General features: G+C 38.7%; 1 protein-coding gene across 3 annotated transcripts in view; it reads left to right on the top strand.

Annotated features, from left to right (window-relative positions):
- COL19A1 (collagen type XIX alpha 1 chain) overlaps positions 1-24,577 on the top strand; it is a 232,558-nt gene that overhangs the window by 128,844 nt on the left and 79,137 nt on the right. For all 3 annotated transcript variants that reach the window (XM_067467964.1, XM_060752836.2, XM_067467969.1), the window contains exons 15-16: positions 4,828-4,881; positions 22,171-22,224. In XM_067467964.1, coding sequence (XP_067324065.1) covers positions 4,828-4,881; positions 22,171-22,224 — 108 coding nt within the window. The remainder of the gene's footprint in view (positions 1-4,827; positions 4,882-22,170; positions 22,225-24,577) is intronic.

Genomic DNA, 24,577 nt, shown 5'->3' with positions numbered 1-24,577 from the left:
AACTGCATTACTTCTTCAGTATAGATGCATCCTGAATCTCTGGACTCAATTATACCACTGGAACAAGAGCCGCCGCCACCACCCCTCCTGAGAATACCTGACTGAGGGCATATCAACACTGACTCATTATCCCGAAGGAGGGACCAATAATCTTTGGGATGACTGCACAACACACTCAGCTGATTTAGGTTAATGCAGCCTTGAACCATGTTAACAAAAGTCACAGGTTTCTCCAAATTTTTCCTGAGAATCACTCTTCACTTGGAGTGACATTGGCTAGGGTGCAGGATGATTGGGGAAAGGAAGGGGGAAAGGAGAGGGTGATTCCTCCTCTCCCCCATCCTCTCTCCTGCATCACTCTGGCACCCTAGCTGACATCACTCCAAGTGGCAAGCAATGGATACTATCCATATTGTACCCACTGGTTTCCGTTATGACAAGAACAGGAAGGAAACAGCCAGGACTCCTTCCTACAACTCCTCTGCAGACCTAGACACATTTTGTAGTCACTGGAATATACAAATTCAATAAACAAATGAGCTGGGCTGGAATATAAAAGGGTTCATAGTATTTACCACCTAGCTCAGTCCCACTTCCCAGCTGTAAAAGATATGAAGTGGTGAAGAAGCTGGTGGTCAAAACCATCCTTAGACTGATCTGGGATTTGACATTCCGGATTGACCCTGGGATAAAGGGTCAGTGCCGAGTGCCTTACAGTATTAGAGAAAGCCCCCCCCCCCCCAGTGCCCTGCTGAGTTAATTGAGCACTAAATACTTTTGTACTTTGAACTCAGTTTGCAGCAACTGAAGTATGCTGACAAAGGGGGAAAGTGGGAGGAAGATAGACAAAGTTGGACATTTCTAAAGGAGTTGGAAAAATGGTATGACAGGGAATTAATGCCAGATTGAGACATTTGAGGGATATGTCACTGACTGCAACTCAAAGCCAGCCTCCAACAGAGAAGTTGACACATGTGCACAGCAGGAAATCTGTTTTGGGAACTGCTTTAAAGCCCCAGACGTTTTGGTATTGTTTTGGATGTGGTGTATTCACAATACATCATACTATTCTAAGACAACACAATAATAAACAAGAACAGCTTTGTGGGTTATATTCTTTTTGCTTCAAGAAGAGGACTTGCATCTCCATGACTGCTTTGTCAGCTGGGGAATCCCCACAATAATAGCATTTTTTAAAAAAAAAACTCTTTTTTTTTCTCTTGTGTCTCTCTATGTGCCAGATTTTTTTTGATTCCACCTTTCCAGAACTGTGCTTCTATGAAACTTTGCTCTAGAAGTTTGGGAGGCCATTTCAAATAGAGGAACTGGAGAAATTATTCAATTGTTTATTCTGCTTTTTATATATTTAAATAATTTTATTGCTTTAAGTATTAAATGGTTTGCACTAATAATATAATAAGGTGAAGGATAAAACATTTGAATTAATTAATCAGTCTTTTCAATGAAGATAAGGAACTTTTTTGCATGGGATGGCAACCCAAGCCAATGTATCTTGAAGATAGGAGCCCCTGGTGGCGCTATGGGTTAAACCCTTGTGCCGGCAGGACTGAAGAGCAACAGGTCAGAGGTTTGAATCTGGAGAGAGTGTGGATGAGCTCCCTCTGTCAGCTCCAGCTCCTCATGCAGGGACATGAAAGAAGCCTCCCACAAGGATGGTAAAACATTAAAACATCCAGGCGTCCCCTGGGCAATGTCCTTACAGACTGCCAATTCTCTCACACCAGAAGCGACTTGCAGTTTCTCAAGTCACTCCTGACATTTACTTATTTATTTATTTATTTATTTATTTTGGACATTTATATCCCATCCTATCTCGACCTCCACAGCGGGACTCAAGGCGGCTGACATAAAAAAACAAACTTGAAAATGTGTAAGACAGATTTAACTAGGACTTCTGTTCTACAATCTGATCAATATTGTCAAGAGAACAAATGTTATGCCTATATTGTTCTTTTTATTAAAAAGAAAATCTAGATTTAGCAAGTTCTCAGTTTAGAACTGTGATCGTAATCAGGCTGAACTGGACGTGAATTTCAGTGTATTCTGTAAGGCTTCATTCTGAGTCCATGGGTTAAGAATCAAGATTGAAGAATATAGAGTTTGTTAACAGTCCTCAATCCTTAAGGAAGGAGCCACGGTAACCAGGGGGAAATCATTAAATGCTCGAACATACTGAGGTATAAATATTCAATAGTATTCCTGTAGCTTTGTATTATGTAATGAGAAGTCAAGGGTAGAGGTTCTCGGGAGGGAATGGGAAGGGGGTGGAAAAAATACTTGTATTTTGATTGTTGAATTTCAAAGATCGTATGTTCCTGTGTCTGTGTTTGTGCCTACACATATATTTTAAAAAAAACTTTCCAAAAAAAGGAAGGAGCCGCGGTGCACAGTGGGTTAAACCCTTGTGCCAAATGAACTTCTTATCTGAAGGTCAGCAGTTTGATTCTGTGAGATGGGGTGAGCTCCCATCTATCAGCCCCAGCTTCCCATGTGGGGACATGAGAAAAGCCTTCCACAGGATGGTAACACATCCAGGTATCCCCTGGGCAATGTCTCTGCAGATGGCCAATTCTCTAACACCAGAAGCAACTTGACGTTATCTCAAATTGCTTCTGACATGATAAAAAAATCTTTGAGGAGGAGGCAAGGTATCAACCTCACTCAGTTCAGTATTTTCCATCTGTTTTAAATCATTAAGACATAGTCATTAGACTGGCTTTACTGCCCACAGTTTTCATGCTCAAGGTGGGTGGTTCCTAGCGCTGCCAGGCAAAAGAAATTTTGCATTTATTTTATCTTTTCTTCCTTAATGGATTTTCTGTAGTGGGAAGATGAAAGAAAGAGTGGTGAAAAACAGGATAGTTACAAGTGAAAAATGTTTTTCATCTAGTCTTACCCTTCCATGCAATTCTGTAAATTAGGCACCATAAGAACCTTCCCTTGAAGCGCCTTTCATTTCAGTTGTCATCTTCCATCAAAGTATCCTTGGAAAAACAAATTTGTTGATAATTTCCAGTCTATGGAAGAAAGTTCTAACTTTACACATACATTATACAACATTGGGGGGGGGGGGGGACTACATTGTAAATAAATTGTTTTATTTAATTTTGGTTGTATTTATTCATATACAATACTACAGACATAATCATAGAATAACAGTTTAACCATGTCAGCAGAAAAAGGATTTTGGGTTTTTAATCTTATCTAATTTTATTTGCATGCAGTGGGAGTCTGCTGTCAAGGTAAAGCTGTCCAGAGAACCAAATATATGGCTGTCATATTAGACTATTTTTATCTCTTCTTTGCAGTAATGCAGGAAAGCTCAAAAGATTTATGTTTTGCCTTTGAAGATTGATGCTTTGTTTTAGTTTTGTTTTCTGCTTATTTTTTTACAAAGCAAGGCCTTCATCTTTTACTATTGACACAGATTATTTGTGTTTTTAATTAGAAAATGATGTAAAATAGTATCCTGGTCCCTTCTGTAGTGTCACTGCCACAGTGAATAGTATCACCATCCCTTCACATCATGAAATTGGAAGAGACCCATGAGCTATCCAGTCCAACTCCCTGCCAAGAAACAGGAATATTGCATTAAAAGAACCCCTGACAGATGGCCATCCAGCCTCTGTTTGAAAGCTCCCAAAGAAGGAGACTCCACCACACTCCTGGGCAGAGACATCCACTGCTGAACAGCTCTCACAGTCAAGAAGTTCTTCCTAATGTCCAGGTGGAATCTCCTTTCCTGTAGTTTGAATCCATTGTTCCACTCCTAGTCTCCAGGGCAGCAGAAAGCAAGCCTGCTCCCTCCTCCCTATGACTTCCCCTCACATATTTGTACATGGCTATTATCATGTCTCCTTTCAGCTTTCTCTTCTGCAGGCTCAACAGGCCCAGCTCTTTAAGCTGCTCCTTATAGGGCTTGTTCTCCAGACCCTTGATCATTTTAGTTCCCTTCCTCTGGACACATTCCAGCTTGTCAACATATCCCATAAATTGTGGTGCCCAGAACTGGACACAGTATTCCAGGTGTAGTCTGACCAAGGCAGAATAGAATTTGACTTCCCTGGATCTAGACACTAGACACCTATTTATGCAGGCCAAAATCCCATTGGCTTTTTAAGCTGCTGCATCACATTGTTGGCTCAAGTTTAACTTGTTGTCCACAAGGACGCCAAGATCCTTTTCACATGTACTGCTATCGAGCCAAGCGTCTCCCATTCTGTATCTTTGCATTTCATTTTTTCTGCCTGAATGGGGTGTCCTGCATTTGTCCCTGTTGAACTTGATTGTATTAGATTTTACTTTTGTGGATTTAACTTTTGCACCTCAGTCAATGAAATGATATAGGTTGGAAACGTGCCTTCAAAAATGCTAACATGAAATTTTTTTTTAAAATGACAATGAAAAGGTTAAAATGCAATTAAGCAAGTCATCATATTAAAACACCATTAATTTTATGAAGTATAATATCATAAAGTTTGATGACGTTCAAAATCCTTTCAGAAAGCATATCCAGGACTTGGTTTTCCTTGTTCATGTGAGCAGCAGGGGATTGGACCTTTAACACTTCTGACCCACCAGCCTTTGAAATTATAGCCTTATGTTTCTACTTACCTTTCCCCGCACCGAAATATCCCCCACTGAAATCACAAGTGAATATGAGGCAATAAATAGATATTGGGAAAGGAAAGGTTACGATTAAAATTCCTGAGAGAGGTTCTGCTCGCTTTTCAAGGAGTACAGGGCAACCATTATGCAATGATATTAACAAGAAATGTTACAGCTCTGAACCATTTATATTTACAGGGCATGCCAGGAATAGAAGGTCCTCAAGGCCCTCCTGGAAATGAAGGTCAGAGGGTAAGTACGTGAAGAGTTGGCGCAGCAGCTTACCTCAACATACTTCTGAACAAGAAATTTGCCTCGCTGCAAGCTCTTGGTTAACCAAACTTTGCTTGAAGAAGTTTGTTTTGGATCAATTGGGTTTTCTAATGTGCATTAATTTCTAACTATCTCTTTCCATTTACAAGTTGTGACTCTTGTCAAAACTAAGTCTCATGCTTCCTCTTATGCAAGGAGAAAGTCATAAGCCCAAACAGTCATACCATTGCCCATTAAAAACTGGTTGAGGTCTATATCCTCCAGGAAGGTATGTTTCTTACATATTTCTAAATATGATTCCTGTATTACTTAGTATGCTAATTCTGAATCCATATCTGTGGATGAAACAGCTTTTTGAGTAATTCATTCCACACAGCATAATACAAACATGAAAGGCGGGATGTTGCATCTTCCCAACAGAATCCATCCACATTCTATATATATGCTTGTTAGAATTGCTGAAAGGAAATCCCATATACATGTCTGAGAAATGTATGAATGGTGGAGATGATGGTCACAGGAAAGGGTTGAAGAGTGCATCTGTACTGTAGTATGAATGCAGTTTGAGACCACTTTAACTCCCATGACTCAGTGCTATGGAACCATGGAGGTTGTAGTTTGGTGCGGTACCAGTCCTCTTTGGCAGAGGAGACTAAAACTATAACCATTTTGATATACGAGCAAATGGGATATGCAAAATTCTGCCCAAGGCTACTTCCATCCATTGAGCTGTGGTGGTGCAATGGGTTAAACCTTTGTGTTGGCTGAACTGCTGGCCTGAAGGTCGGTGGTTCGAATCTATGAAATGGGGTAAGCTCCCATCTGTCAGTCCCAGCTTCCAGTGCATCCAGTGAGGACAGGCTTCCACGGGATGGTAAAATATTTGGGTGTCCCCTGAGTAACATCCTTGCAGACAGCAAATTCTCTCACACCAGAAGCAACTTGCAGTTTCTCAAGTTGCTTCTGACATGAAAAAAAATAGAGCTGGTAATCTCTGAGGTGACGAATACACACACATAGCCTCTGCTTAGATCCCATTCAAATGCACATGCATTTTATTTGGAAGAATATTTTGACATATGGGTATATGTTAAAAGAAGCAACACTTCATGTGCCTTCTAAGTTGCTCAAATGCATACTTTGCATATCTACATATGTGATTGATATTTATGACTGTATTCTTCCTTTCTAACAGAAGGAAATTGTTTCACACTTCCCTTACTTTCTGGAAAGAAGCACTGTTATCTGTGTTCATAAGAACTGTAGATTTATGTCACAGCTACTGATTACCCTAATCTGAGCAGGGACATCAATAATGATAAAATTGTAAAAGTATGCTATCTCAAATACACATGAACAGTTTCATATTGGAAACTATCCAAATGCTCAGTTTTTGGGAAACTACAGGGCCTTCAAATGATACTTCTACATCATTTTTAGTTTGGAGTATTTGTGTGTGTGTGTGTGTGTGTGTGTGTGTGTGAGTGAGTGAGTGAGTGAGTGTCAGGAGCGACTTGAGAAACTGCAAGTTGCTTCTGGTGTGGGAGAATTGGCCATCTGCAAGGATGTTGCCCAGGGGATGCCCGGATGTTTGATGTTTTACCATCCATGTAGGAGGCTTCTCTCATGTACCCTCATGGGGAGCTGGAGCTGACAGCGGGAGCTCAACTCGATCTCACCTGAATTGGAACAGCTGACCTGTCAGTCAACAGTCCTGCCAGCACAAGGGTTTCACCCAGTGCACCACTGGGGGTTAATATGAAAAGCCACTTGTCTGATGGGGGAAAGTATTACGCTTTTTTCTCCTCTTATTATTGTCCATTTGTGTCTCTGTTAATGAGGAATATACAAAGTTGTCTTATTCCATTATTTCAGCTACATAGTCCAGTACTGTTGGTTCACTCAATCCTGTTCTGCTCTGAGTAGCAGCAGTCCTTATGGTTTCAGGCTCTCTTTCGGGTCTCCCCTTGAAAATCTGCTTCCATTTTGAAAATCAAGGTAATTAGACTAAGGATGTTTCTGGTCCCAATTTGAAAATTCAGGTATTGGACCAGGGATCTTTGGTGCATACAGCATGTTTGCTATCAATGAATCATGGCCCCCTTTCATGAGCCATAATTCTTTATTTATAGCAATACACAAAAATGTAATAAAGAAAATATTTTAACTCAAATTCAATATCACATCGTAAGGAAATTTGATAAAACTGTTGACTCTAACTTTAAAAACCTTTCAATAAGGGGAGCTAGTAATTGTATTTCTCTGTGATCTTCTGATTTTATATCTCAAGGAATGCATGCAATATGCATTGAATGGTTTTATGAAGCGATTGAAAAGCAATTGATGTCAGAATTTTCTCTTTCATTTGGTAACAGGCATCTAACATCTGGTGCATAGTTCAAGCCTTGCAGTTGAATGAGTGTGTGTTTTGAAACTGGAAATGAATTCATCAAAAAAGATGGGAAATGACCCTTTGCTTTGTAAGATCATTATACAAGCACCTTGACTACATTACAAAGAACAGGCTGTATTGACTTGACAAGATGCATTTTTTGGTTGCAAATAGTCCGTCGGAGGTTTCTCTCTTTTGTTAGCATCCTTCTTTCTTAAAAATTCCCCATCTATACAAAGATGCCAAAGGTGACAAAAAAGAGGTGAATATTTCTCTATAACATCCAAGTTTAAAGTTAAGAGCATCTTCTTTTAAGCATTGATTAAACAATGCATTTTATGTTATTTATACCCAGATTTTTGGCTAGTTGATTCTTTTAGCAAAGTGCATTTGGTCCTGAGCTTATAGATGTTACCATAGAAACAAGTGCTCAAAGTTACAACATGTAGAATATAAACTGATACTGTTTTTGAAGATTACATAATTGAATATGCCCACACATTGCATAATGGAAAGTGTTGCCTTTTTACTTTTAAAAGGTATATACTGCATGGGGAATTGGCAGCTGGAGGCCCATTAGACTTAGCCAGAGCCAAACAAGCCGAGAGTGGCTTAGATACAAAGAAGAATTGTCCAAATATCACTGTTGTTCTTTACTTGGAAGAAGAAAGGGCTTAAAATATACTTAGGCTTAACCTAAGGCAGTGGTTTTCAACCTGTGGGTCCCCAGATGTTTTGGCCTTCAACTCCCAGAAATCCTAACAGCTGGTAAACTGGCTGGAATTTCTGGGAGTTGGAGGCCAAAACACCTGGGGACCCACAGGTTGAGAACTACTGATCTAAGAGCTAAAGAAAACTAAGGATCCATTGGCAAATTTCCTGTTGTTTCCATATTTCCTTTCCCCAAAAGCAGCTGCAAGGAGTGGAGGATGGTGAAAGAGGCTAATTAAATGAGGACCATAACATTAAAGACCAATATGAATGGTCTAAATCACTCCCAGAAGGACTTGTATGTATTATGTAATGGGGAAAATAAAAGCTTTTGGGAAGGGAAAAGATTCGAAAAATAGTTTAGAATAGGGTTGGTTGGCAGTCTTTTTGGATCTAGTGACCCAATTTCAATTCAGGAAAGGTCTTAGGGGCTTTTTTTTGGTCGTATCAGGAGTGACTCCTGGTGTGAGAGAATTGGCCGTCTGCAAGGATGTTGCCCAGGGGACGCCTGGATGATTTGATATTTTTATCATCCTTGTGGGAGGCTTCTTTCATGTCCCCGCATGAGGAGCTGGAGCTGACAGAGGTAACTAATTCGCCTCTCCCCGGATTCGAACCTGCGACCTATCGGTCTTCAGTCCTGCCGGCACAAGGGTTTAACCTACTGCGCCACCGGAGGCTCACCTGTCTTAGGGGCTGCATTCCAGATATATGGAGGAGAAGAACCAAGGATAGAGTTGATAGGTAGAGCCAAATTCAAGTTGGTGTGGTTAGGTATAATTTTTAATAATTTGCATAAACTTTGACTTTGAAAGCACAACCTCATGAGAGAGAAGTGATTGCATCCAAACACAATTATCATTAAGGTATTTCAAAATATGATTACAGGACAGAGTTATCTCCATTCATTGATCACAGCTAAGAGAGGCCTTCCTTATGCCATGCTGGAGGCAGAAGAGGTGAGGAAGAAGCTCAAAAGTTAGGTGGGGAACCATATGAGGTGCACCAAGGATTGGATGGCAATATTAAATCTGTCCCCAGATTCAGTCCAATATGTGTATGGGAGGAAGAGATAATTTTTTTTTGAAAGAGGGAAGTAGGAGCATTAGAAACACGTGGACCCCTTCACATGTTTTCTGGTTTGGCCTTCTCATATGAGAATCACTTACTGGACCAAAACAATCCTGATTTCTATTCAATGCTCTATCAGCTCAAAACCAGGCTATGGTTGAGGCACAGAAAGGGAGATGGTTGTTCTTTTTGCAGTGCCTTTATAATGAGAAAGACAATAGTAAGTCAACTCAAGATTTGGAAAAGTGCGGTTTTAGTTTGCCTAAAAATGCTACCCCCTCATTCTAGCATTAGTCCTACCAGTTAGTACATTTAAACGTGGCTTCATGTCTAATTATCATTACTTTCAAAGCTGAACAAGGATAGTGTCTGCACTCCCTTCATTTTTGCTATGCTTTTCCAAGTAATTAATTTCCAACTCCCCATTTAGAGGTAATTTCATGAAAAATGAACATGACAACCCATTTAGAGGCGTAAAAGAGTAATGGAACAACTCCTTCTTTCCATTTTTAGTGCAAACGAACCCACATGAAAGAGCATTCAGATTAATTTGAACTCCAAGCCATGTGAAAGCGTTATTGCATGGACCTTCAAACCACATTAGAGCTGTTCAGATTCATTTAGACACAGCTGAAATGAAGTTCAGAATGTACCAGCCCAAATCAACTAGAAAAGATTTTGACATTTTCCCAAGTGTTAGCGCTGCTGGGAGAAAAAGTGTTGGGAGTGTTGGATTGCTGCTGATTTCCTGAATCCATTTAATAAGACCCCAAAAAACACTTCCTCTTGCTTTGGCACACAGTTCTGACTTCTCTCCCCATTTATGTTTCCTCTAATGTTATATCTGAGAGGTATTGGGGTGTATTAAGAGTACAATGAGATGTAGGCAAGAGGACCAGCAAACTTAGGTGATCTGAAAATTTTGAAATATTTTCTGGGTATTTCATCACTATTTTTTTTAAGCACTACTCTTCTACAACTACCTCTTTTCCTCCTTCTCCTCCTAGCATGAGCCTATTAGCTATATATAATATTGTTCATAACTTTATGTATCAGTGGTATTTGGTGTTGAATATGGTGAATCAGCCAGTAGTATGTATACTTCTTACAGAACTAGAGATTATAGACATCTCCTCTGTTTCGAAGAAAACAGGGATGAGTGTGCCTCTCTCTTAAAAAGCAAAAACAGTACTCTAAAGTCATAAAATATAAGTATCAGCAAAATTGGGAGAATCCCAGTGCTTGTAGAATTGCCCCCATTCTTTAAAAAAAATGGGGAGGGGGAGTGAATGCAGTTGGCATCCAAACAGGTCAGTGAAGACTGAGCATGCTCATTGGTTGCAGAATTATGGGTCTTTGAGCAAAACAGATGATCATATGGAATGAGGAGCATCATAGAAATGGTATTGGGTTAAGGCTGGGGACCTTCAGAACTGGCAGAACATTCCTTTCTTGACCAGGAAAACATAGGTCTGGGGAATTGCAAGGAGTTGAGAACTGCAAAAAGAAAGAAAAAACCCTTGGGAGATGGCACACAGCCATGTTTATCCTGTGCCTTGTGTATAGGGATTGGGATCCCGTGTAGAAAAAGTTCCCTTACCCTATTGTAGCTTCTAAAGCTCAAGTCTTAACATAATTGGATGTTAACATTCTCCTCCATATCTACAAGAAGTTGCTGGGTACAGGGGTGTAATCATTTTGGCCTCTTGAGATGCCCACTTGTTCTGTGTAATAACACAGGGGAAAAGAATAATTTGGATAAAACATCTGTATTGCATGTAACAATTTTCATGTTACAGAGAAGAAAGGGTACCTAGTATTTTTCAAAATGAATTTTTGTATTGGCTCAATAATGTGTGTAATCAGCTAAAGATGGGGAACAGTTATTTCCTCTGAGAAATCTTCAACAGCTTTCTCTCTCTTTCTCACTTTCTCCCTCCTGATTTTGAGGAGTCAAGAAAAAAAAGCTAATAACGTATTAAAATTGTTCCAGGAATCTACTACTTCAGCAAGCACGAGCAAACGATTCTCTACATCAGTGGTTGTTAATCTGTGATTCCCCAGGGGCCCTTTCAACTTTACAGTTATAATACTATGAGTCCACTTTAAGTGCCTTGGTTTTGCTCAGCAGAATTGGCAATTTGCAGTACAGTATTTGGAATTCTTATCCAGAGAACTCTTTTGCCACTGACGAACCTATAACACAAATACATACACATAAAGTAAATACATACATGGATCCTATAGGAAACTGCAGCTGTGATCATTAAAGTGGAACCATGATGCTATAAATATGTGGTGTAAAAGGGCCCCAAGTGTTATTGGACTACAACTGCCAAAAACCTTCATATTGGACAGAGCTTGTGAAAATAACCTCAGGGAATTCATGGTAAGGAGACATTATTCCCAAAAATATCCCTGTACTCCCCCAACAGTAACTGCTTGACCACAACTTGATTTACTAGGGTATCAAATTGTAGGTAAATCTAAGAACATTTATTAAACACATTTCTTCACCCTTCCAGATTTTTGAGTGATTAATATGCAGAAATATTTTAGCAGTAACTGGACACACTGAGTTACTAGAGTGGGGCATGCAAATATGCCTATTGACCTCATGAGATGCAAAGTCCTCTCCATTTCTATACATTCTAACGATGGAGTCCTATAGAACACATCAAATAACTCAAGAGTCATTCCATGGTACTCCATCTTTAAAGTGTATAGAAATTGTAAAATGGTAAAGTCAGGGAGGAATCGACTCCAGTGCTCTCCCTGCACATAGAAACAGCTAAAGCCAGGTATTTTAAGGTGGAATGGGAATGGTTGTTAAATTCTCTATTTCCTCTTTAAATGGAATGTCATAGAAGACCACGGTAAGAAGATGACTCCACCCACCCCGCTTTGTGGAATGAAGTCTTATATCTGTTCCTGAGCGCCCTGGTGGTGCAGCGGGTTAAACTGTTGAGCTGCTGAATTTGCTGACTAAAAGGTTGGTGGTTCAAATCAGGGGAGCAGGATGAGCTCCCGCTGTTAACCCCAGCTTCTGCCAACCTAGCAGTTCAAAAACATCCAAATGTGAGTTGATCAATATGTACCGCTTCTGTGGGAAGGTAATGGTGCTCCAAGCAGTCATGCTGGCCACATGACCTTGGAGGTGTCTACAGACAGTGCCAGCCCTTCGGCTCAGAAATTGAGATGAGCACCACCCCCCAGAGTCGGACATGACTAGACTTAATGTCAGGAGAAACCTTTACCTATGTTGCAGATGAACATCAAAGGTTTGAACAGTTTCATTAGATATTATTTTCCTTTTGTAGAGCGTGAGATACCTCTTCTCATCCAAAGTGTGAAATGTTAGAATCCGGGAACAAAAACTAGCTTGTATTTCTAGATTTCACCCTGAGGTCAGTGCTGGGCTATTGCCAGCCACCAGGAACAGTCAGGAACAAGAAACATGGGTTAAAGATTGAAGCACAGACTAAACCAGAGGTTTAAAAAAAGAAAGAAGACAGGACAAGACCAGAGAGACAAGGCACATCAAAACTCAGAAAGATTTTGTTTGAGGAAAGTATTACAAAGCCCTCTTGGACACTGTGGTACCCTGGAACTCACCACCCTAGGGAAGAATTCATCTAGAACTCTGCTTCTAAAACATTGAGTCCCAACTCCAAATGGAGTCCCCTTAGCTCAGTTTTGTGGTCACAAAAAATTGGCAATGGTAAAAGTTTTCTGAATGCCACCCGTTTACACAAATCTGTTAGCATCAGCATGTAGTGTTTACAGTGGAATATGCAGAATATGCTTCACTTCACTGTATACAAATAAAAATCAGCCCGTTTAGCAAGCTTTGCCAATACTGATTTGTTATTAGTAAATGTTTGATCTTTATAGTTATTTCATATACCGATATACCCTGGTCATGTAAACATTTCTTGGGCCGAACAGCGTTGCAAGTGGAAAAAGTTTTTAAAGCCCTGATGTAGAGTAGGGATATAATCCTTCATGAATTTCAATCCTGTTGAAATGAATCAAGAAAATCCTAAAAACTGTACAGATACCAAAGACTATTTGCAATTAAAGACTTTTCTGTGTAACAAATCCAAACCCAAATGAGGCATTTCTTGTGAAGAAAAGCCCTGCACTGCAAATATTCTTAATAAAGGGGAATTCTCCTTATTTGAGATCCTAACACTCAGGAATCTCCCTCTTTGATTATTAATTGCATCGTTTTGAATAATCTTTCCAACCTTTCTCTGAAAAGTCTCCCCTGAAAATCTGTCATGGCACAGTCCAAGACGCAACACACAGAAGTCAGTCTATCCTTCCATTGGAAAGAGAATTTAGGAGCACTAGGAACACTTCCTCATGCTTAGGAACTTGTAGTGTTCAGTCGCTTGTGTTTCCAAATGTGTTGCCCATATGTAAACATTTTACTGTGAGACAAAAAGCAGCAATATCAATAGGAAACTGCAGAAAGGCCCATTTAACATCAGGATGTAGATTTTTTAATGTTGTGGAATATATTAAAAGGATCTTCATTCCCCAGGTAAGTCTTTGATTCATTGTTCATGTAGATTAATGATGACCCTTAGTATCTTTCCAGGCCTGGTTCATTTATCTCAGATTGAAGTAATGTGGTGTGGGGGTTATAACAGAACTGCTTGCCATTCTGATAACAAATACAATACCTCTATCTAGTTACCTTTTCTATCTTTGCATACATCTACATTGTAGAATTAATGCAGTTTGACACCGCTTAAAATCCCATGGCTCAATGCTAGGGAATCCTAGGCTTTGTAGTTTTGTTGAGGAACCAGCACTCTTTGGCAGAGAACACTGAAGACCTTGGTAAGAGTTCATCTACACTGTAGATCAGTGGTTCTCAACCTGGGGTCCCCAGATGTTTTTGGCCTACAGCTCCCAGAAATCCCAGCAAGTTTATCAACTATTAGGATTTCTTGGATTTGAAGGCTAAAAACATCTGGGGACCCCAGGTTGAGAACCACTGCTGTAGATGCATTCTTAGGACTTCATCCCACAGGATAAGCAAAGTGAAATAAATTGATGGTTTCCCCTTAAGATTCACCATGGTCTGTTTTGAAATTAAGCAGAAGATTTTCCTATCCCCATCACACTTAATCCTTTTCTCTCCCTTCTTTAAGATTTATCAGTTTGATTTGCCATCCCACAGAGAGACATATGTCTCCTTCCACTGTCTTCTCCCCTGTCATTTGCCCTCATACCTAGACCTGTGTTAAGGCATCAGACTTAGGAAACCACTTCTTCTGGAGTCCTTTCTCCTAATATCCTTCAACCAGACCTGAGTTAAGGTATCTGTCTTAAGAAACCACTTTTCCTGTGGTTGTTTGCGCTCAACACCCTTCCAATGAAGGCGAGTTAAGGCACCCTTTAAAAAAAAAATTTCAGTGAGAGCGACACCACCTGAAAGAGCATTGGCCAATGTTAGGGAAAAAAATTACCTCCTCAGCTCTAAAGATTATGGCGGAAGGAAAGATTCTATACTGCCCATCTCAGCTCTTCCTCGCTAGGACTATGTCATTGTTTTCTTTACAAACAGGCAAGGGGTTAAATTGTTAAATTTGGGTGTTTTTACAAGTCTCTGTGTGGAGAATTGTGGGGAAAATCCACACTTTCAAAACGGGAAGATACCTCTACCCCACATTTGAAGCTTGCGTCATGTGAAGGGCACCATAATTGGCATTTTCTTACATGCATAGAAATACTTATTTAATTGTGTGTGATGATGTCATTAGTCTTTGTTAGAATGCTTCCTGATTAGCCTTGTTTATGGTGCACTCATCCTGCTTCAGACACACAATTTGGCAGGCATCCAGACAATATAATCCTCTATATACAATCATAAAATTGGAAGAGACCACAAAGACCATCAAATTTAACACCCTGGCATGTAGGGATAAACAATCAAAGCATTCCCAAAGGTTGGCTATCCCAACCTTTGTTTTTAAAACTCCAGAAACTGAGATTCCACCGCACTCTTAGGCAGTGTATTCCACTGTCAAACATCTCATGTGTACTGCATATGTGTTTTCTCTTATCTCTTTGTCCTTTTTTTAAAAAAAAATCTACAAAATATCAATTCATGAAGGAACAGGGAATAACTGCAAAGTTCCTTTTCACTGGGAACACTAGGAGAAATAACTGTGCGGATAAATAAACTGTTTTGTGTATCTTCCTGTTAATACTGCCTTTCCTTGGTGATGAATCTGAAAAAAGCAGGGAGAGAATCACGACTAAATTTTATTTCAGAATAGACATTATAATAAAATGGACAGGGAGTCATAATCTCTTTTAATATTCATTTAACTGCAATTTGTTTTTTATTACTTTTCCACCATAGACATGCACATGCTGCAGTCTGCCTTACCTTTTTATTAATATTTCTATACTGCCCTTTATGGAAAAAACCAAGGTAGTTAAAAATGGGTCTTAACCTCCCCAGTGTATGATGTATTCATTTCTCTGTGGGGAGCCATGTGTGTAAGCAGATGTTCTGTGTATGGTGTGTCAAGAGCTGGCGCACACTGTGCTGACCTTCCACTAATCATTAGTCTGAGAGAGGAAACAAATTAATAACAAATTGGTAGTAGACAGGATTTCATTTTTTCAAACCGGGTAGCATGCCTTTATTCATGCCTGTTGTACTCATGCTCTGTTTGATAAGAGTAAGGACATTTTTGTTTTAGAGGACAAAGCATCAAAATGCACAGATTACAATATCTGTGGTTTTGTGTTGAACAAATGCCATCAGACAAAAAAAATCCATTGTGAATTTTTCTCACTTAGTGCTAAAATTGCTGTTATCATGAACTGAAGCTATGTCCAATAAGTGTCAAAGTATAATAGAATAAAGCCTTTTTCCGCAATTCTTCAAAAATCTTTATTCCATTACCACTTAGAGTGATTTCCCTACGACCCAGAAATTCACATTATACAGGCAACATAAGATAAAGCATTGACTTCTCTGTCTCCTCCCACCTAATTTGGTGCTGTTATACTAAATACAAGCGAGAAGACAACACAGGACAAACATTAACAAAGCGAGGCAGCCAACTCAGGCAGTCAGTTTTTGGAATTGTGAAAGGACAAGAAAATATTAAGCTTTTTAAAAGAATGATTATTAGTTGCTCTTTGACTGCTAAGAATGGGGACAGATATTTCAAGGATTTTTGGTCTCATACGCCAACTTACCAGATTTTAACTACGATATTATATACCTACTATAGATGGAAAAAAGGTGCTATTTGTAGTTCTGCCTCAAGCACCTGGCTCTACCAACATTACCCATATTATTTTATCACCAATCATAGAATAAGCCAATTGTCTGAAGAGCTATCTACGTTGGCATCAGAGAGCATCAACAATTTCATTGTCCTCTCCAGCCACATGGAGCACTGTAAACAAAATATTGTGATGAAAGCACTGCAGTATAAAGGCCCTGACTAAACATCTCATCCTGTGATGGGGTTTGGGAACCCCAGAAAAAGCATTACAAACCTTTAAGAAAGCTCTGCCAGATGCTACAACCCTACAAGCAAAGTTCAGATGCCCAAAAGGGCACAGTGCCTATACCTGATTGTCCAACAAACAAACAAACACCCATCCAAGATGGACTCTTAACTTTTCAACTCTTAACTTTTGAACATCCCAAAGGAATGATCAAGTCCATGTAGAAAAAAATGTCAAAAGAAAATCCCGAAGTCCCTAGAATGCACTGACAGTAGGCAAAATGCAGAATTACTATATTCACTTTTTTTGCACCACTGCACTGAATACTGTCTCACAGACCATGCATTGTTATGCAGGAATGGTGTCATTAACTCCTTCATTTGGAAAAAAAAGTAATGGTGAATAAATCTATATTTCTCAGGTGCCTTTGTAATCTCAAAGGTCTGCCGAAGGGGACAGTGAGATCCCAAATAAGTCTCTTGCCCACTCCACATGGCGTCTTGCCATGGAGATAATTAAAGCTGTTCCTTCTCTCACAGCACCATTTGCCACATTGTATTAATAATCAGGGATATGTATAGAAATGTCTTCCCAAAGTTTATGTTATCCATGCTCTCCATAGACAGCCAGACAATGAATAGTATACACATACTGGTCCTTGTTTTCTCTAATATTTGACTTTATGGACTCTATGAAAATTCTAAACTATAGTCAATTAAAAAGGAGATAAACATGATTACAAATAGGTATTTTCTTTATGATATATCTGTTCTTACGCTGTTATTTATATCGGAATCTTTACCTCCTTAACCATATTTTAAAATATATAGCTACTTACATTTTTTATTACAATTCTGACTTGACTTTCAATTAAAAATGGTAATACTTGAGGTATCTAACATCACGCAAAAGATTAATTAATTAAGCCATTAAAATCATAACAATAGACACATGATTAATGTCTGAGTTGTAAAAGAACGAATGGCTGCTTTGCACAATAGTTTGGATGAAGTATTTATTACAATGTCTACTCTCACTTGCTGTATCTTTCAGAAACTATTAGAAAAGTTTTTTTAATTAATAGTTTGTAGGATGCTATGTAATGTAGTAATTAGTACCTGGGTCAAAATTGTGTCTGCCAGTCAAAATCTCATCTTTGGGGGCTTAACTCTTCTCTGCTACTTTGTTTAGAGTCTAAACAGGGGTGTCCAAACTTTTTGCAAAGAGGGCCAGATTTGGTGAGATGAAAATGGGTGGGGGCCAACCATTCTGCATGGCATTAAAAAATGAAAAATTTGGCTTGCTGTGGAAACAAGGGCTGATGATAAAGCTTCAGGTGAGACACTTTTCCCATGAAAACTCTTCCAGGAGTGAAATTCCCTTCCTAGGGGTACTTTTCTTTTACTTTCTGTTGTCTCATCTCTGTTCTTAACTAACTTTGTAAGTCAGATGTTTGTAACTCAATACTGCCTGTACTGGTTTGAAAAATATAACTTGAATTAATTTCTATCTTTTCTTCCCATTGTCATTATCTACTAGGTGAATTGGTAACAAGTGAAGCAAAAGTTGAACCGTGTGTTCTCCAAATAATATATCAGTTGATAGTACAAATAATTTATTCTGGTTTGTGAATTCAGCTATAGTTATATTATTTAGTATTGCAAAAAGAAATAGAATGAATCGACTTTCTTAAATATATATATTTGATCTTAAAATATAGCCCTGTGTATATGTGGTATGATACAAAACAGGAACCTATGTAAAAGTGAGCAACTAAAGTGAAATTAACAGATACCACACTAACCTAAAATACATGGCTATATGTGTAATGCTTGCAGTTAAATGATATCAGGAGACACAAAAAAATGTATTAATCTGCTATTTTTGGTCTTGGAACCAAGGTTTACCTGGTTGGGAACCTTAGCAGGTGACAGATGATTTAAGTACTGCAAATCAATAAGTAGGAAGCACATAATTCAGCTCACTTATGACATAACTGAAAATCAGGCTAGAAAATGGGCACCGTACATTGGTAAATCTATTACACATAACCTGTTTTCTATGACTTATTGTGACAATTATATTGCAGTTCTAGACAGGTCTATATAAAAGTATTATATTGCAAGTTAAGTAATGTATCTGGCCTGGCTATATTCTGATCAAACTTCAGTCACAATGCTCGTATCCTGCCACCACCATGCCAACCAAAATAAGTGCTAATAGTAAGCAAATTTGAAATATATGTTAGCCTTCTGAATTCTGAAATGATTTAGTTCAGATTTCTACCAGCTATAGATTGAATCAGATTATCCTGATTCCATTACTGAATAGAGTGGTACAATTCAAAACATTATGGACAAATTTGGAGCTCCAAATATCAAACATGAGTAGTATGTGACCATATAATGAAAATACCGAGGTGGTACAGAGGAAAAGGATGAGAGCTGGGATTTGCTTATTGATAGTTTTGCTATACTATACTAAACTTTACCAGCATTCTCCAATCACAGTATTTATGGAGAGGGTAATGGAAGCTATATTATCCTGACCTTTTCATTTGTTTGCTAAACATAAAGGCTAGTAGCAAACCACTGTAATGGGAATTTGGAAGATTGCTGATTGACAAAGTTTGGTCTCTGATACCTTTTTTAATATCCTATCCATTTTTGTTCTTGAGAAACCCTAACCTCATTCCCTATTTCCCATTCTTTTTAATCTTAGTATTAACCTGTTTATCAATTTGTTTGTGCTTTAGGATAGTGAAAATTCTCTCCTTCTACCAAAAATGCCCCTAGTTATTGTTAACTGGCTGCCAAAAATGTATCTGTTTAATTCACAAAAGTCACTTATTATTATTATATTGCATGCTTAATTCTTATTATGAAGCAAAACAAAAGTATTATATTGCTCAATACAAATTAAATGTTGATTAGATCTTGTTAATTAGATATATATGATTTGAAGAATTATTGTTCTTGTTATTATGGTGGTGGTGGTGGTGATGATGATTATATTGGACCATTTATTTGTGGGGCACCTCCACTGTGGTTGTCCAAATCTACATAGTGGCTCGTGGGTTCTGAACTAAGCTAGGTGCCCAAAACTCAGCCATAATATATCTTGATATATTTTGTTCAATGCTTCCTATTATTTTAGTTTTATAGTGGATCCCCCAGTGGTGCAATGGGTTAAACCCTTGTACCAGTAGAACTGCAGACTGAAAGGTCAGCGGTTAAAATCCGTGGAGTGGGGTGAGCTCCCGTCTGTCAGCCTCAGCTTCCCATGCGGGAACATGAGAGATGCCTCCCACAGGATGGTAAATCATCCGCATGTCCCCTGAGCAACATCCTTGCAGATGGCCAGTTCTCTCACACCAGAAGCGTCTTGCAGTTTCTCAAGTCAATCCTGACACAAAAAAGTCTTATAGTCCAATGGTCTATGGTGCAGTCTCTAAGTTCCTGTCATCAGTTTGAGGAACAATATCACCCCTCCCACCCCCCAGGCCCACACCAGGGTAGTCACTTCACAATTTAGCACCCAAGGGAGTCACTGGCTTTGCATGCCCCAGAAGTTCAGATTGGCATGGAGCATCAGAACACTGAAACACATAATTATGCATTCCTGCATGACAGAGATTTGGACTAGCTGACTTTTGTGGTCCCTTTCTAGTCAAAGGATCCATGAAAAATATACTATAGTCAATGGTAGACACACATTTGACCAACACACATTTTTGGCCCTCAAACGTTAGACCTGTTTCTGGGTATATTTGATCTACCAATTCCAAAAATGGCACCAGCTATAGTTTTTGAGATACAGAGCATATGCCACATACCAGTCTTCATTTGCTCTCCCAGAGAAAATCATGATAACCATATCTAAGAAACTAGACCTCATTCAATCTATCCAATGCAATTTTCTGACTTAGTGCCCCAAATAACACCAGGAATAAGCCTAAAAACCAGGACACCAAGATAATTTTCTTCTTGTTGTCAGGCTGTGTTAATCAATTTAATTCCTTTTAGTTCAGTATCAAGCCCATACCATGGCCAATGTTATATTAATTCCAATTGATTTGGGTACATTTACAGTTGATTTACGTAATTGAATAATAATTACTTGAGTAAGAGTAATTATTTTAGGGGATTTTATTAAGAATGAGTGGTAAAGAATTGTAATTAATTTAATTATACATAATGATGATTTTTTGCAATTTGAATTTTGACAATTTGCAATTTGAATTTTTGTGCACACACACACAACTAATTTTATGTAAAAAAAATACAAAATAAAGCAACAGATGTAGACACTGAGAAATGAAACCTGGGCTTGGCATCGTTGCATTTTTAAGCCTGTTTCAATAGATATAGTACTATTTACAAGTTAAAATAAAAAGTTTTTAAAAATCCGGCTATGAAAATGTCCTAGGTCTACAGGAGCATTTGTAACTGCAAAGCCATTGTAAAGTATTCCACATTAATCAAATATGAGAGAACCAGAAAACAGATGTTCATATGTGGGACGAGTTTGGAGTAGCTATCAGACCTCCCAGTTCGAGGGGTAAAAACAATCCAAGACAAATTTAGTAGATCTGTTGGAATCATTTTAGACTGGCCATTTTTCTCTGCTTAAAAGAAAATGTGTACGGAGGGTGGCACAAACAGTGTCCCAAAATTTCAGCCACATACCTTGTACTGTACGAGGTCACTCTTCAGTTAACCTTGTAAGTCTAGTTCTCTGTGAAATCCACAACAAAGCGTGACTGGGAGACTAAAATGTCCTGTCTACTGGGATAAAGGTTAAAATACTTCCAATACCCCGTAGCAGGTCTCCAAGGTGACAGAGTTCATAAGGGATGCTGTGTTTGATAGCACATGCTGAATCCAGGCAGTGTTTCAAGATAATCAGGCAGGCAGTGCAACCCTCAAAGTCGAAACAAGAGTGGCCAGAGATAGGGAAGCCTTTCAGAGGAAATGGAGACTGAAGAGAGAGTGCTCATTTCACATATCCTTTTATCACTAGCACTGAAAGAAAACTATTGTTGGTCTTGTTTACAGAAATAAACAAATTATTTGGAAGGATTTGTTAGGTCTTGAGAGATTATTGGAGTTGAGTAGTCAGAATTTATTATATGTGGTTCTGCTCAATCTGCCTTGACAACATTTGAATTGAAGCAGCTTTTAAAAAAAAATATTGCATTATGCACAGTCACATAATATAATCTCTTTTTTTAAAAAAACAGAACAAACAAGAAACTCCCCAGGCCTTGCATATTATTTCTCCCCAAACATGATTTTCAGTGCTGTTGTGAAGACATTTATTCATGGGTTTACAGAAACAGTACATTAATAGATGAGTAGTTTTTAACTGTTCAATGAAAACATCTCTCCATAGATCCAGATGTGATTGTAGAGGAGGTGAAAACCCATCACTGCCATCCATGTTCTTAGCATGCAAGAACCTATGGGATCAGATCTGACTAGGAGATGTTATTTTTCCTGTAAATACATTTTGCAGACAATCTTGCTCTAGATAAATGACTGTTGTCTTGATATGTATTGGTTCTTCTATTTATTTTCATTTCTATGTGTTTCCATATCCAGGGACGCCGAGGCAAGCCAGGAGCCCCTGGAAAAGCTGGACCGCCAGGGCCACCTGTGAGTATTCACCATGAATGGTGTAAAACCAATTCCAATCAGTAACTTGTAGATGGTAAAACTGTAGTTTTAAACCAACATGGCAGTCCTTTTATTGTGTGTGTGTGTGTGTGTGAATGAAGTAATCTTATAAATCAGTGGTTCTTAACCTGTGGGCCGCGGACCACCAGTTTGCCACGAGGACAAAAATCTGGTCCGCAAGCCTCCTTCCTCTTTGTGTATTTATTTTATTTTTTTTAATTTCCACTCCTTTCATGCTGTCTGCCACTCATTCCCTGTTTCTGACCATGGTGGTCCCTGGTCAAGTGGTCCCTGGTAAAAAAAAAAGGTTGGGAACTGCTGTTATAAATAAAGAGAAAGAATGAGATACATATAAGAGGCGTGGGGTCAAAGATTGATAGGGAATGAAGGAACGTAACTTCTGAAACTCTGGTGCAAACAGAAGAAACTGGTTAGCATTTCAAAGAACAGATTGTGTACATTATCCGAGGGATATGGCTAATTCAGTTTACCAAACATGATGATGCTGTGTGTTTAAGATGGATAATTTCTGTCTCAGTGGGACAATTTCAAAGATGAAGGGCTGCAGGATGAGCCTGCCAATTGTCTGAATGGTGGAGAGGATTATACCCAGTGCTGGAAAGAGCATTCAGCTGTAGATCAAATGAGTTTGCTGAAGAATGAAAGAAGATTAAGGCATCCATAAAGTGTATGAAACGGATTGTAAAAAAAGCATCACTGCAGGTTTTTTTATTCAGATCTGAGCTTTTTGAGTTGCTAGATATGTTTAGTGTTGCAATCTTGAGCTTCTCCATATACCTGGCTGTTTATATAACTACCAATGTTGTTTTTGAATACTAACATTTTTGGTGGGGTCCTGTACTGTTTACCCCATGTACCATATTTCATTGATTCTAAGATGCCATCAATTGTAAGATGCACTCATTTCAGTACCACCAACAGAAAAAATGGTCTGTGCGTGTGTGTATAATCACCTGTGATTTTAAGAAGCACCCTATTTTTGAGATGTTTATATAAGGAAAAACTGCATCTTAGAGTTGATGAACTACACTATTTTGATTCTGTAATTTCTGAAAGTACCTAAGCAGAGAAAATTTACCAAGTGCTGAATGTATACTTTTTGAGTATACACATAAATAATCATAGGTATTACTGGTTGTTTGGTTATTTTAAAAAACAACAAGATTTATAAGTATTCTTGTGTGAGACTTCTCGGGATGCCTGCCACAGATGCAGGCAAAATATCAGGAGAGAATGCTTCTAGAACATGGACATACAGCCTGAAAAACTTTCAACAACTCAGTGATTCCGGCCATGAAAGCCTTCAACAATACATAGTCTTTTGTAAATATTTTATCTATTTTTGTTGTTGTTATATAAAATAATGAACCAAGTCACTCAACAGTTTAACTGGATTTTAGTATTCAAATTGTGAGGCTATTGCCTTTATAGAAGTGGTGCAGCAGCCACACATGGAAAGATCTCCATAAGAAATAACAGAGCTGTTCTTTCTCCCACAATGCATTGATGTACATGGTGACCCAAAGAACTCACATGAAGCCAGCACATTGGACCAAGCAAAAAAGGATGCAGCAGTCTTTTATCCTGTACAATGGGGTGGTGATAATGTACACATTGGAACACATTGTTCAAATCACCACTCGGATGTAGAAACCCTATGGGTCACCTTGGGCAAGTCACACTCTCTTAGTGTCAGAACCTCTTCCAAAAAAGTCTTGCCAACTAAATCTTGTTGTTGTTTCACTTTAGAATTAATATAATTGAAAATGATTTGAGGGCACACAGCAACACTACATGCATTCTTCTTTTCTTCCTTACCCTTTTTATTTTGTCTATAGTAGATTTCCTTTAAAGCTTCGGTGCTTCTTGACTATTACATTTTTTGCAGCAAGAATACTGGTGCACATAGCAAAACAAAAACAGGAACTACAGCTCTGGGGGGAAAGGTGAATAAATTGGAATCCACAGTGTTGTGGCTTACCTACAGACAAAAAGAACAAACAGCATAACAATACATCTCAGGAAAGGAAAACTAAGATAGTGATCCAAACAGAGTCATATTTGTCACTTGTAAAAACAGAAGGGTAACCATTCTACTTGACACATACATATTGAGACTCATCTAAGAATACAGCCATAAGCTGAAGGGGGAACATTCACAGACCAAAAATGGAAAGAACACAATGATATAGAAATATTCTTAAGCTTCATCCACATGGATAAAAAAAAAGCTTGCAATTAGTGAATTTTGAGGTATTTAACTGACCCCATGGGGATTCATACATTTTCCAGGGAATAAAATTGCCCCATG

This window comes from Anolis sagrei, chromosome 1 (genome assembly GCF_037176765.1).
Source record: "Anolis sagrei isolate rAnoSag1 chromosome 1, rAnoSag1.mat, whole genome shotgun sequence".
Classification (NCBI taxonomy): Eukaryota; Metazoa; Chordata; class Lepidosauria; order Squamata; family Dactyloidae; genus Anolis; species Anolis sagrei.
This window is presented reverse-complemented; position numbering and strand designations above follow the sequence as displayed.